Source organism: Zootoca vivipara, chromosome 1 (genome assembly GCF_963506605.1).
Source record: "Zootoca vivipara chromosome 1, rZooViv1.1, whole genome shotgun sequence".
Classification (NCBI taxonomy): Eukaryota; Metazoa; Chordata; class Lepidosauria; order Squamata; family Lacertidae; genus Zootoca; species Zootoca vivipara.
The window spans coordinates 122,538,658-122,556,384 of NC_083276.1; the positions used below are offsets into that span (position 1 = coordinate 122,538,658).

Consider the following 17,727-nt stretch of genomic DNA (forward strand, 5'->3'; position numbering starts at 1 on the left):
AGTGTTAGGTTAAGAAGAGAGAGGGGGGGGAATGGCGAGTGGGGTAGGGTCGGGGGGGTGCCAATGCTTCTATTCTTCTACTTAGTGTACATGTGAGGTTTTGTGTCAGTGTCACTTGTGTGGGTTCTCTTACTATTTGCTTGTTGCATTTTCTTGGTGGTGAGAGAGGTTGGGGTTGGCCTAGCGTGTGGTTGGTTGTCTTTGGTTGGCTGTAGTGAGATTTGTTTTTGTGTGCGAGTGGGGTGCGTGTGTGTTTCTGGATAACCCAGTTTCCAATGGGTTCACCAGCTTTTCTGTAGGCATCAAAATAACGTGGCCTCGTTTTGATGTCCACAGAAATGGTATTCGTTGGAGAATCCATTAGAAACTGGGCCTGCAGCCATCTTTGGTGACTCTTCCTGGGGAGGCTAACTCTTCCTGAGATGAGGAACAGGATCCAGTTGGCAGGAAACATGTTCCGGGACAAGGTAGGGAATGTGAAACCTGCGCGCGCACACACACACACACACACACACAATATCTTCATCCAGCTTTTCCTTTCTTGCACAGAAAATTAACTACCGTAAGGACTGGATCTCAATTAATTGGACTGGATAAAATTATGTTTCCTCTCCAACTCCTCAGGGCAAAGATCAGACTGAATAAGAAATTTAGGTCTGAGAAACAATTGGGGGGGGTTTGATCTCCCCTTCCCCAGCACCATGGCCCCAATCCAGCACCCTATTAGATTCTGATTGTACCTCGTTTAGTTGTGCCCTAATACTTAGAAGGGAAAAATACATACATACAAAAGCACACCTTTGCTAAATTATTATTTATGTCAAGCTAGTTTTCTAAAGCATCAGGGAACTTTATGCACTCTCAACAGTTGCAACACTCAGAACATGGATTAGATGTTATGCTCTGGAATCAATATGGGGTGTTAGAAAACTTTAAAATATTCAGCCAGTAATATACTTGAATTCTTCTTGATCCACACCATTAAGTGACAGTGAATACATTAATATTACAGTACAATGAGCAGTAATGTGAAGAAAGGAAGATCAGATTCTCTGTATTTAAAACGGCCTCCGAAAAATCCGATAAATAGTAAGTAGGCAGTAACTTCAATGCTCCTAATATGAAAACAAACACACCTGCGTGAGAAGAATGTTATCGAACAACAACTGCGTTTCGGATTGATCCTTTGTGATATCGGCATTGGCGTTCATCCCAAAGATCTCCGGGGCAGGGTTCAAAGGAAGGGTCTTTGTGTATTCAATGTAGCTTACATACTGAAAAAAATATCAGGGGTCAGAAATGATCAGTGGCTTGAACCTGGCCATTCTCTGTTGACATCTTTCCCATTTTCAATTCACTTCTCCACAATTTGCTAATAATAATAATAATAATAATAATAATAATAATAATAATAATAAAAACACATTATTGCATGCAGTTTAGACCAATACATATCATTATATTTTCCCTAATACAAAGCGTTTTTTGCTGGATTGGGCCAGAGCCCATAGAAAACCCACAAGCAGGATCTGAGCACAAGAATTTGTGGGATATTCATTGTTGCACACACTGGTTGGTTGGAGAACTGCATTGCAAAATTCAGAAGAGCACCTGTGTTTTGGTTTGTGACCGGGACCAGATGTGTGAATTAGGAAGTCTCCCCTTAAAATAGAAGCAAATTTAATTCATCTCCCATTCCTGCTCTGCACTGTAGAGCTCGCCCAGATTTCTTGCCACTGTTTCAGAATAAGATTAGCATTTTGATTCCTCCTCTAAGCTCTTGCTCTTCTTTGAGCAGGGCTCAAGCAGGGGAATGTCCTGCTGAATCGTGCCCCACTAAGGTGCTTACCTCTCCTTCAGAAGGAGCATAATAAAGGCCGCTGGAATCAAACTTGTAATCAGGATTCGTAACAATGACAGGGTTGTAGAACTTGTTCAAAATACTGCGCAGCGTCCGCCGGTCCCAGTCATCGGTGACCCGGCCTCCATAATTGCATTCACCCGTCATGTAGCGGATCGCATCAAAAGGCAACTCCTGAAACGTACAAAGCAAAAGCTCATCTGTGACTCCTCCCTACTCTCCCAACGCAGCAACTGCTAGCGAGTTTTGTTAACAGAAGAAAAGTTCACAGCTCAACGCATTGCGTGCTTGTCTAAGCAAAAATGCTCCACAGGTACGTCCTATGCCCTTGTGTTGCAAGTACCAGCAGCTACACTATCTAGTGAGCACTGATTCTTAGCATGAATCTTACTTACACATTCTGTTGAAAAATATCGGGTATGTACCTTTTTATATATATTCTGTTTTGTATATTCTGCTTTATTATACAATGTGTATGCAGGTACAGTGGTACCTCGGTTTACAAACACAATTGGTTCCGGAGGTTTGTACTTAACCTGAAGCGTACTTAACCTGAAGCGAACTTTCCAATTGAAAGTAATGGAAAGTGGATTAATCCTTTCCAGACGGTCTGTGGAGTACTTAACCTGAAGCGTACTTAACCTGAAGCGAACTTTCTCATTGAAAGTAATGGAAAGTGGATTAATCTGCTCCAGACGGGTCCGCGGAGTACTCAACCTGAAGCGTACTTAACCCGAAGTATGAGTGTAATTGGTTCTGGAAGTCCATACTTAACCTGAAGTGTACTTAACCTGAAGCAAACTTTCCCATTGAAAGTAATGGATGGGCGGGGTATAAATAATAAATTATTATTATTATTATTATTATTATTATTATTATTATTATTAGTTCTTATTGCAATGCAGGGGTTTGTTTTTGGTCCACAGGTCAGAAAGACAGAGGTGCCATTTGGGCTATTTCTAGGGCATGGAGGAAAACACCAAGGACGGCACAGTGCAAATGGTGCATTGCTGTCGCTTTAACCCTTGTTGACTGCTTTCTTGTTATAAAAATGTAAGGCCGGACCCTGGTCACGTGTTGATGAAGTTGGGAAGAACTTTTAAAAAAGTCAAGAATAGAGCAGCTGCAGGTTATCGGGCCAATAACAACAACAATTTATTATTCATACCCTGCCCATTTGGCTGGGTTTCCCCAGCCATTCTGGGCGGTTCCCAACAGAATATTAAAAACACGATAAAAGATCAAACATAAAAACTTCCCTAAACAGGGCTGCCTTCAGATGTCTTCTAAAAGTCAGATACAGTGGTACCTCTGGTTACAAACTTAATTCGTTCCGGTGGTCCGTTCTTAACCTGAAACCGTTCTTAACCTGAGGTACCACTTTAGCTAATGGGGCCTCCTGCTGCCGCCATGCCACCGGCGCGCAATTTCTGTTCTCATCCTGAGGTAAAGTTCTTAACCAGGTACTACTTCCGGGTTAGCGGAGTCTGTAACCTGAAGTGTTTGAAACCCGAGGTGTTTGTAACCCGAGGTACCACTGTAGTTGTTTATTTCCTTGACATCTGATGGGAGGGCGTTGCAAAGGACGGGCGCCACTACTGAGAAGGCTGAGATACACCAATGTTGTACAACAGTGGCCACAGCCTGGGAATGGCTTTGACTGACCAGGGAAATAAACCAGGTGAGGGGAACTGATGGGTTTCAAACTCTCAGTGACTTAGGGACTTCCTGTTCAGGCAAAGACAGGCTCTGTCAGACTGAGTGGATGAGATGAATGGGGACTCCAATGGTCAAGAAGGCAGTTTTTGCATGGGCCCTGCTAGAAGGAAGGGTGATGTAAAGCTCAAGTACTAAATGAAAGAAAAGAAAATCCGACCAGCTATCATTGCGACATGTGGTTGCCAGCTGCAATATTGTAACCCCCAGAATGGTGTTTCAAAAATTCTCAGAATTGTAGAGTTGGAAGGTTATCTGGTCCAACCAGTACAGGAAACTTTTGCCCAATGTGGAGCTCGATCCTACGACCCTGAGATTAAGAGTCTCGTGCTCTACCAACTGAGCTATACTCGCTAAGACAGGGTTTGTCCTCATTTCAGGGATATTATGGGATTTAATCATGTCAGTGGGCAGCAATAAGTTCCCAGAGTAGTACTGGTGAGTTATCTCCCCCATCCACTGAAATTCACGCGCATGCAAAATAAATCCACACGTCTCTCCCGTACACCCAGCAAAGAAACCAAGTGGGCTGTTAGAGGAGGGAAGCCCACTCCTCTCCTATGGTCCACAGGATCCACAGAGCTTCAGAGCCCTCTTTTGCCTGCCCCCCAGCAGGCTAGTAAACATTTTTGCAGGCTAGCAATATGGAGGCTTATTTATAAAGCTGGTAAACCCTTCTGATCTTTGCAGTACCTCGTATTGATTGAGGAACATATTCAGTTGCTGCACGCTGATCCGGAGGTCGGTCTCATTGAACTCGTAAGGAATATTCCAGCCCAGGGGTCCGAATTTTCGCCTCTCTTGGACCAACGCGTGAAAGAAACAGAGGCCATACAAAAGCTTCTTGAACTCACTCTAAAATAGTAAAAAATAATAATAACAACGGGGGTTGGGGCGACAACATCCGATTTATTGAGAACTTTCTTCTTCTTCATGATTCTCAGCTGTATGACCAAAAGATAGTCCGTTATTATTTACTTTTATTACTCATGTCCTTATACCAGTCACTTTCTCAAAGGAGATTAAGTAAAAGCTGAGATCAGGTCCTTTTTGGGTAGCCCCTCCCCACAATGCGCTGCACAAAATTTGGGAAGTTTAGATGGCCATACCTACGTCAGATCTTCACCATGAATTTCAGCCCATTCTCTGGGTTGTGTTCAAGAATGTCTTTGCTTGAACAAATTGACTTCTGCTTTGCCCAATGGGACTTCCCTTCTCTCTCCTCCCCCTGAATGCCCATTGCAGCCACCCTAAAAATAATCTGCTCTGGGGGTTTCCCCAACCCTCCAGAGGAAATTTGGGGAGGGAGGGAAGTTCTGTGGCACATGTGAGGTCATTCCATTTGCGCAACAACTTAGTTGGAGTTTTTTTTATTAAAAAAAATGTTATTACATTTATATCCCAGCTTTTTAAATGTTTTTAGATATGCTGTAAGCCACCCAGAGTGGCTAGGGAAACCCAGCCAGATGGGCAGGATACAAATAATAAAATTATTATTATTAATTATTATTATTACCCTTTCCTCCAAGGAGCTCAAGGTGGTGTACATAGTTCCTCCCCCTGTCATCCCAAAACAACCCTGCGAGGTAGGTTAGGCTGAGAGACTGTGATTGGCCCAAGGTCACCCAGTGAGCTTCATAGCCAAGCGGGGATTTGAACCACGGCCACCCAGGTGTTCTAACCACTATACTACACTGGCTCTCAACTCACTGAGTAGTGGTGTCTAGCTGAGGAAAAGTAATACCCGGAGGCATAGCTGCCAAGTTTCCTGTTTTTCGCGGGAAACCTCCGTATTTTAAACCGTTTCCCGCTGGCAGCCCGGATTGGAAAAAATCCCGTAAATACCCCGGTACCGGAAGTCGCTTCTATGCATGTCCGGACATGCGTAGAAGTGACTTCCAGTGCAGCCCCGCCCATGCCTGGGCACCGAAAATCAGGCAGAGCGGCACCGGAAGTCGCTTCTACGCATGTCCGGACATGTGTAGAAGCGACTTCCGGTGTCGCGCCGCTGCTGATCCTGCATTTTTCAGCAGGAGACTTGGCAGCTATGTGGAGGTAAGCCATGGGTGGGTGGAGGGAGGCTTAGCACACCTCTCTGGCATGCCTTTTCTAGCTGTAAAAACCAGTCCTATATAATTGTGGCTGGCCCAGGTTGAAACAGACCCATCTGCTGCCTTGTGTAGTTTGAGCATCTTTATGATGTTGCTGTTGTACAAAAATATAGCAAATGCAAAATATATTAACCAGCAGTCTCAGTCATTTCACATAGCAAATGGGCAGACCCAACATCCTAGTCCATACAGAACTATCTACGTCATAAGTACCATTTCTCAAAGACAGTTTCCAACAACAACATGCAGCCAGTAGGCTAGGGGGACTAGGCTAGTCCCCTAAATGTTCCCCTGATGCCAAAGCCCGGGAAGTTTCTGCCCTGTTTAGGGAGGGAGGCACGGTGCTCTGACGGGGTCCAAGAGCCCTCCCGCCACCTTCTCAATGTCCATCCGGCTTTGGGAAGGAGGCAGGAGGGCTCCAGCCTCCTGTCAGAGACCTGGTGCCTCCTACCCTATGCCCAGGAAGCTTCTGTTTGGTTTAGGGAAGGAGGCATGATGCTCACACACACATCACGGCATCACACGCACAACGTTGCCGCTATCCGCCTGCCCCCAATCTGTAGAAAGGAAGTCTACAGTGTGCAGCTGCCCCTAAAATCTGTCCAGAAGAAAGCAGAGCCACAGGACCATTTTAAGCCAATCATTCAATCCAGATCTCCCAGGATACTTTGGTGAATTGCAGCAGGTCATTGGGTGATATCAGAGGTGCTCAGAGAAAGACTGGGCCCAAATAAAAGCTTTGGGGCTTTGGAAAACGCCACACAATGCCTTCCTTTCGGGCCAACTAGGGCACAACAACATTACCATGCTAAAACGCCATCTTGCTCCTTCTCTTCCTGCTCAAAAGCAACGATCTGGGTGAGGTTTCTCCCCCCCCCCCCATCACCACCAAATCTAAAAAGTTTTAGGGATTTGTTTTTTTTTAATTGCCAGGAAAGCAGAAAAGGATCATAGCCTCGGTTTAAGCACAACCGTCTCCGGTTCTTAATTACGACACCTATCATGGAAATTATCTTGGGTCAAGCACATCCGCTCTCCGAAACCTAATTATGAAAACAGCAGGTGGCTCCCTAGTTTGAGCCGTTATTCTAAAAGAAGTGTTTATGAGCGCCATCCATCAACCCATACGGCCATTTTAGCTCCCCCAGTTCTATGGAGCCAGCATTTTAATGCCTGCGATTAAAGATTTGATTCTCAGCAGTGCACGGCTCAGCTATTCTTTTGCAACAGGAATTTCTCCCCTGCCTTGCAGATTTGTGTCACGAAAACTACTTCCTCCTGACTTTTTAAATGGGAAGCTATATTATTAATAGCACCACCGCCAAAGCTTGGCGGAGACGGAATGAAGCTTGGTGGTAAAATAAAAATAAAATTTTAATAAAATCCTCTATTACTGCATCCCGGGAGCTGGTAATCAACTGCCGACTTCAGCGCAGAGAAGGAGGGCTATTTCGCTTGGCGGGTTTTAAACCAGCAAACACAAAATACAACCGCCAGGGTCTGTTTCAGCTGCTTTACGAGAAGGAGGAGGAGGAGGAAACCAAGTTAATAAGGAAGGTACTAACAGGCCTTTTGCAGCTGTTAAAAAACTCTGGGTCGGAGATGGGGTCCATCAGATAGGAACGGATCACGTTCGCCCGCAAGCCTTTTGGGGCCTCGTTGGTCATCTTCACTCCATTCTGGAGCACAGAAACAGGGAAGTTGGGTGATGGGTAACTCGTGAGCCAAAGACGGAAATCAGGGTGCGTTGTGTCCGGATTTAGTTCCTAGAAGGGGAAAATATTCTGTGTAAGGACTCTGTGAGGATGGAAGCTGAGGTTTCAGAGGCGTCAAAACCTTTCTCACAACAGCCTCTGCATCTTTCAAACACACCCTGGCCTCTGTGTGAGTTTTACAAAGGGAAATTGTGAAACCTCTTGATCAGTGATTGTGCTAAGCTCGTTCTGATTTCAACACGTTTGGAATCTCTTATAGGGTCGAACGGTTCTCTAAGCTGGGTCTCCCGTTCCAGACACAGGCGCTCTATTGTGGATGTGGAGCTCCCCAGCATAACATGGCTGCCCTATTTGTCCCAAGAGAGGGGATGAACCAGCACATATGCTCATTTGCAGGCAATAGTTCGCCACCTCTATAAAGAGAACCAGCACATGCTTGCATACCCCAAAAGTGTGTGTGCATGCGTGCCTGTGTGTCTTCACATGCACACCTCTATAAGTGAATGTTCGGAATGGCAAATACCCCCTCCAAGTGAACCACAGCCCCCAGATTCCCAGATTTCGCCTGAAATCAAAAAGTAAGTTTCCAGTACTTGTAGAACATAAGATATGTGGCAAAACAGGCAAGCACCGTTCTCCTTATTTATTTATTTTTTGTATGTGACAAACCAGCCTGCTCCCTCCCTTGCCCGCCTGCCCCCAGGAGAGGTTCCTGCAGGCACCCAGGAGCCCTAGCATCCCATTGGTACTGAAAGGTTAACTTCAGGTGTCGTAGTGACTACTGACAGCATTTGCTACCTCGCAGACTTTTTCCAGGGTCGGCATCCACGATGTTGCCAGGTGGCAGTTCTGCAGGACTGCCCATGTTCCTTCCTTCACCGCCTTCTCGATCATGCGCATAGCGATGGGGCCTTGGCCTTGGCCCAGCGACAAAGAGGTCAACTTCGAAGCCCCAAAGCCCTGCACATACAAAACATTCAGGGAGTGAGGGGCAGGAAAGAATACTGTCGCCCTAACACAAGAACGGCGCCAATTCCATAGTTGATGAAGAGAGTCTCGCTGAACGAAGTGATGTCAGCCCGTCAAGTAGAAGGCTCCGTATTCATCAAACATCACATGAAAGTCTCTCTCATTTCTTTTTGTTTATTGAGTTGTCGGGGTTGCTGATAAGATTCTCCAAGTCCTTTCCACCCAACGTGAACCTTTCATATCAAGCCTTAACCTCAGCAGTAGTGGGGGGAGGTTATGCTCTGCTGAAAGGAACGCACCCCGCAACACAAACAATGTCAGTCCTGCTAATGTGCCAATTTAGAGACTTGTGCTACAACACAATAGCCACTTACCCAGGGGTAAACCCCACCAAACCCAATGGAACTTATTGTATTTTTTGACATTTTTTTAATTATAAAGAAATGTTATAAATTGGGGGTCGTCTTATACACGGGTAGTGGGGGGGGCGATTGGTGACAGCCGTGAGCAGGAGATTGTCAGCGGCAATTGGGCGGGTGATTGGTGGCTGCGGCGAGGCCTGCTGGCGATTGGCGGCGGCAGCAAGCGGGCAGGCGATTGGTGGCTTTGATGAGGCATGCGATTGGCAGCGGGGGTCAGGTGGGTGAGTGATTGTCAGCAATACCCCTCCAAAAAGCTCAACAACTCTGGGCAATCTCCCATTTCCTTGATTTGGAGTCCCAAAAAACAGGGGTCATCTTATACACAGGAGGGGGGGTTGTTATACACGGGAAAATACGATTGTGCCTAAGTAGATATGCACCACTACGCATGATTATTCAGATACAAATCCTATGACATCCAGCAGGGCTTAGTCCCTCGTACGTGCATTTAGGATTAACAGGTTAAAGATGCAATCCTAAACCCACTGGCCTTGGAACAAGCTTGATTGAACTCAATGGGTTGTATATTTTGAAGTCATCCCATTTGAGCAAGGAATTCCTGGTGCTCAACGGAAGTTCTCCTCCCCTAAAACTTCTCTGGAGGGTTGGGGGTGGGGATCCAAGAATAGATTGGCGGGGTTCACAGGGGGAGGAAAGGAAGGGCAAGTTCCATCGCTCAAGTCCTTGTATAAAGAGGGTGATTTTGTTGGGTAAGCCCCAATGAAGCTTACTTTGGAATACACAGGATTGCGCACGAGCGGGTGTGTTTTTAAGGCTTTGCAGGGCATTCCAGGGTGGCCTGCAGGATACCGTGCCAAGGGACCCTTCAAACCTGGTCCTGAGAGCAGTGAGCAGTGAGGCAGGCAGGTGAGAGTGATGGCTCTCCTTCTTTGAACTTTCAACCCATCCTTTTGCTGTGAATGTACCATGTTCCGTACATGCTCCATGTACCATAATGTGGAGAGGGGAGCACATTAGCAACAGCTATGGCCCAGTTCACATAAGTCACAGCTCTTGTACGATCACAGGAGCACAAGGCCACCTTGTAGCTGGGTCGAGTCCACATGGAGGGACCATTTCTGTGAAATGCTCACAGCTAGAGCATTGGGGGGGGGGGCAGAAGAGTGGCAGCCCCCATCCCATGAGCTGCTTGCACTCCCCTCCTTGCCATTCACACAACAACAACAACAACAACACAATAAAACTTAATTTCTCTGTGTCAATTCAGAAATGCATTTACAGCATAACAAAAAATTCCACTGGGAAAACAGTTATGTCCCTGTGGAGATGGCAGTATTGAGTCAGTGGCTCATGTGCTTCTGGCTTGCACTCTTTATAAGGATTTGAGGAGTGAGGTTATTACCCCTCTATCATTGTCCATGCCGGGTTGCTCAGCCATTGCTACTGTGTTCTTCCCTTTAGCAGATCAAGGTGACAGCAAAAACTGCAAGGTTTGTAGCGGGGGCAATTAGAAAAACATCTATTATTTGATGATTGGTGATTGTAAACCCCCAAAAATGTATTTTCTATAGTTAAGTTTTTATCTCTATCTTCAGTGCATTTTATTTTATTTTATTGCTATGGCTAGCGGCTGATGCAAATAAAGATTCTTCTGATTCCAATTCATTTATAAAAATAACACAGGTGGAACAGGGACAATTGTACATTTGATGTGGAAAGCTGGTATGCGTGACGGGCTCCTGGTTTCTTCCCCAGGAAACAAAAATGGAAGCGAGATAAGGGAGGGCACTGAGGGGGCAGGATATGAGGCCATCAAAAGTAGAGCACCACCCTGCAGAGAGCGAGATGTGCAAACCTGAAAAACAGTTCTGCCACAGTGATTATCAACACCCCCACAGAAGAGCCACGCAAGTACAAGGAGATGCCTATCTCCTGCAGCAGGTGATGGAACACCCATTAGGTCAGGACAATGCACATCCACCAAGTGCATCTACAGTGGTACCTCGGTTTATGAACACAATTGGTTCCGGAAGTCTGTTCATAAACTGAAGCGTTCATAAACTGAAGCGAACTTTCCCATTGAAAGTAATGGAAAGTGGATTAATCCGTTCCAGACGGTCCGCGGGGTACTTAAACTGAAGTGTTCATAAACTGAAGCGAACTTTCCCATTGGAAGTAATGGAAAGTGGATTAATCCGTTCCAGATGGGTCCGTGGAGTACATAAACTGAAGTGTTCATAAACTGAAGCATGGGTGTAATTGGTTCCGGAAGTCTGTTCATAAACTGAAGCGTTCATAAACTGAAGCGAACTTTCCCATTGAAAGTAATGGAAAATGAATTAATCCGTTCCAGATGGGTCCACGGTGTTCATAAACTGAAAATTCATAAACCGAGGTGTTCATAAACCGAGGTTCCACTGTATTTGGGTGTCTCTCTGGGTAAGCCCAAGTCTAGGGAGATTAACAATTACAGGCAAAACTGCCCTGACATTTGGAGATGAGCAAGGGGCCGTGTCCTTGGCCTGAATACATATGAAAGAGAAGATTGATAACTCTGCAGAGGTTTAAGCCCACAATGAGTCCTTCCTTACGCCTACGTGTGAGTAGCAAAGCCTTTCGCTTCCAGCAGGTGCTCCAACGCACACATGGAGCTTCCCTAATCCAAAAAGTTTTAGGGGTTCCCAAATTCACGGCAATGGGGAAGGAGGCCCATGGTTTTGTACGCACGCTCCTTCCACTGAGGTGAATGGAGGAGCCTGGGGGCGCTGGACCAGTGGTGGCCATTGAGGCAGGAATTTGGAGCAGATGTTTAGGGCTCCACTCAGCAGAACAGTAGAGTTGGAAGGGACCCTGACGATCATCTCGTCCAACCCCCTGCAATGCAGGAATACGCAACTGTCCCATACAGGGATCAAACCTGAAACCAAGGCGCTGTCAGCACCATGCTTTGGCCAGGTGTTGAATGAGGTGCTGCTACTGTCAAGGAGGGGGGTCGCTTTCCTGAGTCCTCCCTCCAAGCTACTAATCAATCACACGCAGGCACTGAACAGGTGATCAGGCTTTCTTGGCTGCTTCTCTGCCACCATCAAACAGCAAGTCTAAAACATGGCATGTTCTCTCCCTCCCCCAGCAGGTTAACTCAAAGATTGATAGGAACTGGGGGGGGGGAGCTGGCAGCCATCCAGCTCCATCACATGCTCCCACTTTGGGGACTAATTCTTCCCACCTGCCTGAGGGGCCCCACCCAGAAACACTTGCTCACTACCTCATGGCATCCCTTCTTTTCTTCTGAAGATGAAATTCTAAATGTTAGAATTTTTCATCTTCAAGTAGACTTTGAGCACAAACAATATATTTACTATAACCATTATATTTACTATAACCATTCTGCAACCAATGATAACCGAGCAATTAAGTTACAAAACAGGATATATACATTTTTTTAAAAAAAAATCCATAGTATGTACTGCAAGATTAAAATACACCCTTTAAAATTATTATTTATTTGGTTTTTCAACTTAAAATTTTACAGGGATATATCAAACATAAATAATAAAAACAAGATTCCAAGGAATCTTCTGGACTTCTATCCTACCCCTTTGTGGGTCCTGTTATTAATCCTTTCCTCCCACATCTTTTATGATCCTTTTATGATCCTCCAAATCCTTTACCTCTTCCATTATGTCCAGAATCCAGACTTAAGCTACAAGTGATATTCCAATCCTACTAACAATTTTAACCGTCACAGGGATTCGAACCGCCGACCTTCTGATCAGCAAGCCCTAGGCTCAGTGGTTTAACCACAGTGCCACCTGGGTCCCTGCATGGATGCTACTAGCCCCAAAATGGAAAGAAGCAATAACACCGAGGGAAGAATGCCAATCCAAACTGCTGGACTATGCCAAAATGGCAAAACTAACTGGGAGACGCGGGTGGTGCTGTGGGTTAAACCACAGAGCCTAGGGCTTGCCAATCAGGAGGTCGGCGGTTCAAATCCCTGTGATGGGGTGAGCTCCCGTTGCTCGGTCCCTGCTCCTGCCAACCTAGCAGCTCGAAAGCACGTCAAACTGCAGGTAGATAAATAGGTACCGCTCCGGCGGGAAGGTAAACGGCGTTTCCGTGCGCTGCTCTGGTTTCGCCAGAAGCGGCTTAGTCATGCTGGCCACATGACCCAGAAGCTGTACGCCGGCTCCCTCGGCCAATAAAGCGAAATGAGCGCGGCAACCCCAGAGTCGTCCGCGACTGGACCTAATAGTCAGGTATACCTTTACCTTTAACTGGGAGACTCAGGAACCAAGAAGATAAGGACTTTAAAAAGGAATGGGGGGAAATTTATAATTTACTTAGGAGACCATTGTAAGCAAATCAAAACTTTAGCTGGACTATAAGAATCACTTGTAAAGTCACGAAGGTTATGGACAATTTGGAAAAATGAAAATAGTGGCGAACGTATTGATATGTAGTTTTGATTATTGTAATAAGGACCCCTGTAGGGGATGGGGGGAGTCACAAGATTCAGAGAATCTCACAAAATTATACAAAAAAATTTACTTTAAATTTCTATTGATAAAAATACTGTAAATATTTTTTTTTAAAAAAAAGAGAAAGGGTAACCCTGCTTTACAACCTTGCACCTCCAAAGAGTGCCATTGTAATGGTCCTCAACGCACCTGATCATCTGCAAACTTGAGAAGAGCGGCCATAGGGTCTGCACCAGGAGACAACACAAAAATCAACGGGGCACAGCAATGACTGTCGCCAAATGCTTTGGACAAGTCGAAAGGAGGTGGTTCGATAAACATACGCCCCAAGTTGCCAATGATAAACTCCTGCACCATTGGAATAATCTGAAAAATCAAGGAAGAGAGAAAGGAAAGAAGGTCACCTTTAAATTCAAAGATATGGTTTTGAGCAACGATACGTGTTAAGATGAGAGTCAAAATAAGCTCATGCATTTGTAATGAACTCTCCAGCGATGATTATTTGATTATTCACAGCCAGCCGTTTAATACAAACATACGTCAGTCATCTCGTACTTGTAGACGAGATACTCAAAAGGGTATCTTTTATCTTTTCACCCTTTTATGAATGTTAAAAATAAAGAAAAGAAGTTGATGTTTTACACTGGAAAAGGAATAAAATAGCAAGGCAGAAGAAAGAGGGGCACCATTCTGTAAACTTCCAAGAAGGCTTCTAGACTGTTAGTATTTTGCAGGAGCTACTGTATTCAAGCACACACTGAAAATTAGGTTTCCTCAATTAAAGTGGATTAAAGCACTCTGTCATTCTAGCACAGGGTGGGGGAAATCCACAAGGCCAACTCTGAAACCATGATTCTTCAATCCTGCAAAAGTTGTGCAGGCCTAGTCCCCCCCAGGGAACTGGTTTTGAGTAGGATTTAACCCCTACTTGTCAACTGATGGGTGGTGGTTACATCCTGCTCAGTTTGGCTTCTTGATTTCTGTGAGGCTGCTATTCGAGATGCCAGATATTGTGTCCCATAAATAAATAAAGATATCACTGCCTAGCATTTATACAACATGTGTTCAAAGAGCTTCACATAAGTTCCCTCACAACTCTCTACAACACCCCTTCAAAGCAGGCCTGTACTGTTACCTCCATACTGTATTGTAGGCACAGGCTTCCTCAAACTCAGCCTTCCAGATGTTTTGAAACTACAATTCCCATCATCCCTGACCACAGGTCCTGCTAGCTAGGGATCATGGGAGTTGTAGGCTGAGTTTGAGGAAGCCTATAATAGCATATCACTTATAAAACACATCGAAGCTGCAATCCTACACACATTTATCCAGGAAGTAAGTGCCATTGAACTCACTGGGGTTTACCTCTGAGTAGACATGTGCCGGTTTAATGGTAAGGTTTGAATGCCATGCACCAGGGCTTCCCAAACTTACCGTGTTTCCCCCTTTTTAATTCGTAGTCAGAAAGTAAGCCATAGCAGGCTTTTTAAGCATTTGTGCAGATTAAACACCCCCTGAAAATAAGCCATACCTCCGCGCAGCAGCGCCGCTCGCCTTGAGGCAGCGGGACCCAGCAGCAGCGTCGTCCTTGTCCTCCCGCTGTTCCTGCTGCTGCTGCCGGGCCAGGCAGAGGTGAGGCCGCTGCTCGCCCCTGTGGGCTGCACCACTGGAATGATGGACGGCGGCGGGAGCGCTGCTGGCCCCTTCCGCGACGCCGGAGTGTCATGGGCTGCATGGCCCAAGGCAGAGTGGTGACGGGAGGCCCGCAGGCCCTTCCGCACCACCGGGGCGACACACGGCGGGAGCGCTGCTGGCCCCTTCTGCGCCGCCAGAGCGCCCGGCGAGGAGGCCTGCCGCCCCGGCGCCCAGAACCAGCAGCGGCAGAGCGGAGCGCTCCGCAGCGCCGATCGGGCGGAGCGCTCCGCAGCCCCGATCGGGCGGAGCGCTCCGCAGCCCCGATCGGGCGGAGCGCTCCGCAGCCCCGATCGGGCGGAGCGCTCCGCAGCCCCGATCGGGCGGAGCGCTCCGCAGCCCCGATCGGGCGGAGCGCTCCGCAGCACAGAGCCAGCGACCTGGCCTCTTCCTGCCTGCCGCCCCACCGCCCGGAACCGGCAAGGAAGAGGGGAAAGGGGTGCCTGGGAAGGAGTCGAGAGGGCCCTTGCTGCATGAGCCGTGGGCGCGCGGCTCCTTCAAAGTGCAGTGAGCGCCTCGTTTTGAGCGAGAGGCTTGAAAGGATAAGGCAACAAGGGCGATGGCTGCGCGGCCGTGGGGGCTCTCAGTGCCACCTTGCCCGGGCCCCACATTCCCCGGAGGGCTTCCGCCTCGCCAAGCTCGGCTGGTGCGCGGGTGGCCTGTCTAAGGCCGGGCGGGATCCCTCAGCCCTGCTCATCCTCATGTGAAACACCCCCCCCCCAAAATAAAGTAGCAGGAACCTTGGAGCGGTTGGCAGGGGGGAAATAGAAGAAAGAATTTAAAAACCGAGACAAAGGCATCGCCGGGCGGAGCGCCTAGCCAGCGGCCTGGCCTCTTCATGGCCCGGCTGAGGAGGCCTGCCGCCCCACCGCCCGGAACCATAGATACCATAAAAACATAATAACAATAAGACATCCCCTGAAAATAAGACACCGTGTGTTTTTTTGAGGAAAAAAAGTTATAAGACGGTGTCTTAAAAAAGGGGAAACACGGTAGGTCTCCAGATGTTTTGGGACTGCAACTCCCATCATCCTAGCTAGCAGCATCAATGGTCAGGGATGATGGGAATTGTAGTCCAAAAACCGGTGGAGACCCAAGTTTAGGAAACCCCGCCATACAACATTCCCAGGCTGAGAATAAGTACCAATAAGCTCAAGAGTCAGCAGAACTTACTTCTGATTTACAAAGTGCATAAACTCGGGGTGCAAAGAGACCGTTAAAGTCACAGAACTGAATATGTATGTAATATTTTGGTATTAAAAGGTTGCTAGGACGGTAGCCAATAAAGGTGACGAACAGCACAATCCTATATGTGCTGACTCAGAAGTAAATTGCTATGATTTCCCAGGCAAGTGGGTTGAGGATTGCAGACTGAACTAGTACCCAGTTTAGAAGATATCTGCATGCCCTGTTAACTGAAAGGGTGTGTGTGTGTGTGTGTGTGTGTGTGTGTGTGCACGCGCACACAGTATCAAGCCTGCTTATCAGAAAATGGGTCCAGCTGGAAGTCAATGAGACTTGGTTCCAGGTAAACATGTGTACAGTCAGTCTCACCAATGCTCTAACAGTAAGTCTCACTGAACAGAGTAGGATTTAATTTGAGCTACACCCTAGTATAGGCCATATGTATATATATACATGCTGGAGGTGCCATGAAGAGACGGGAACATTTATACATATTTGGTGGCACTGCAAAATAATTAAGAAATTTTGGGAGAAGATCTATATAGAATTGAAGAAAATGCTTAAATACTCTTTCAAGAAAGACCCTGAAATAGTTCTGTTAGGAATGCTAAGTGATGAAATTAAGGAAAAGGATAGATGTGTAGTAATGTATGCAACCGCAGCTGCCAGACTTCTTATCGCTAAAAATTGGAAAAGTGATTTAATACCTAGTATAGAAGATTGGCAAATCAAATTGATAAAATATCAAAATTGGGTGAGGAAAACAGGGGAAATTAAGGGGATATCAGAACAGAAAATTGATAAAGATTGGAAAATGTTCCAATAATATATAGCAAATTTTGTGGAGAAAGCTGATCTCTTAGCGGACAGAGGAAGGACTCATGCAAAGTAAATAAAAATAAAATGAAACATGCAAATAGGTATACAAAGGAATTTGGTTACAGAAACTGATATAGAGAAAAGGCTGGAAGTCAGCACAGCGTGGAGGGGGTGGAGGGTTGGTAGATTTTTTTTTTCTATTTTGTAATTATTCTTTCTTTAGACTTCTTTTTTCTTTTTTGATGTTTAGTATAGTTATTTGATGTATAGATTTTACAATTGTTATTGATTTGTATATGTTCCTTTTTCGTTGTTATCTTTTTTCCTTATTTTTTTGTATATTTTTTGAAAGAAAGTGCAATAAAGATATATTTAAAAAAATAAAAAAGAGAACCTGTGCATGATCCTGGCCTTTTAAAGAGAACTGCAAGTTTACTCCTGAAAATGTAAATCTACTGAATTAAACGAAAAAGAAAACCACCTTGTAGGACAAATATCCATATTCATAGTAAGTGCTACTGAGTTTAGTGGGACTTACTCCACATAAGTATGCAGAAAACTATAACCTAAATAATGTTTTAAGCTTTTTATTTTAAGTGAGCAAAAGTACTTTAATCCCCAAAGAGAAAATTCTCTTCTCATCTCAATAGCGTTTTTGCTTGTCTCTTTTTGACAGTATCCTTGCAGATTAAGGATGAAAAGGATTTAAGCTACGCTCTGTTGCTCGCCCGCCTGCCCCAAATCCAGCATCATACTGTGGTTTTATCTTGTAGCTATTACAAATCCTAGAGGTTT

The 17,727-nt window shown here is 45.9% G+C and overlaps 1 protein-coding gene across 2 annotated transcripts in view; it reads right to left on the reverse strand.

Annotated features, from left to right (window-relative positions):
- Window positions 1–17,727, reverse strand: part of DNAH7 (dynein axonemal heavy chain 7) — a 129,826-nt gene that overhangs the window by 6,832 nt on the left and 105,267 nt on the right. For both annotated transcript variants that reach the window (XM_060281450.1, XM_060281453.1), the window contains 6 exons: window positions 13,426–13,602; window positions 8,202–8,363; window positions 7,254–7,454; window positions 4,271–4,432; window positions 1,850–2,035; window positions 1,137–1,274 (listed from right to left, as the gene is read on the reverse strand). In XM_060281450.1, coding sequence (XP_060137433.1) covers window positions 1,137–1,274; window positions 1,850–2,035; window positions 4,271–4,432; window positions 7,254–7,454; window positions 8,202–8,363; window positions 13,426–13,602 — 1,026 coding nt within the window. The remainder of the gene's footprint in view (window positions 1–1,136; window positions 1,275–1,849; window positions 2,036–4,270; window positions 4,433–7,253; window positions 7,455–8,201; window positions 8,364–13,425; window positions 13,603–17,727) is intronic.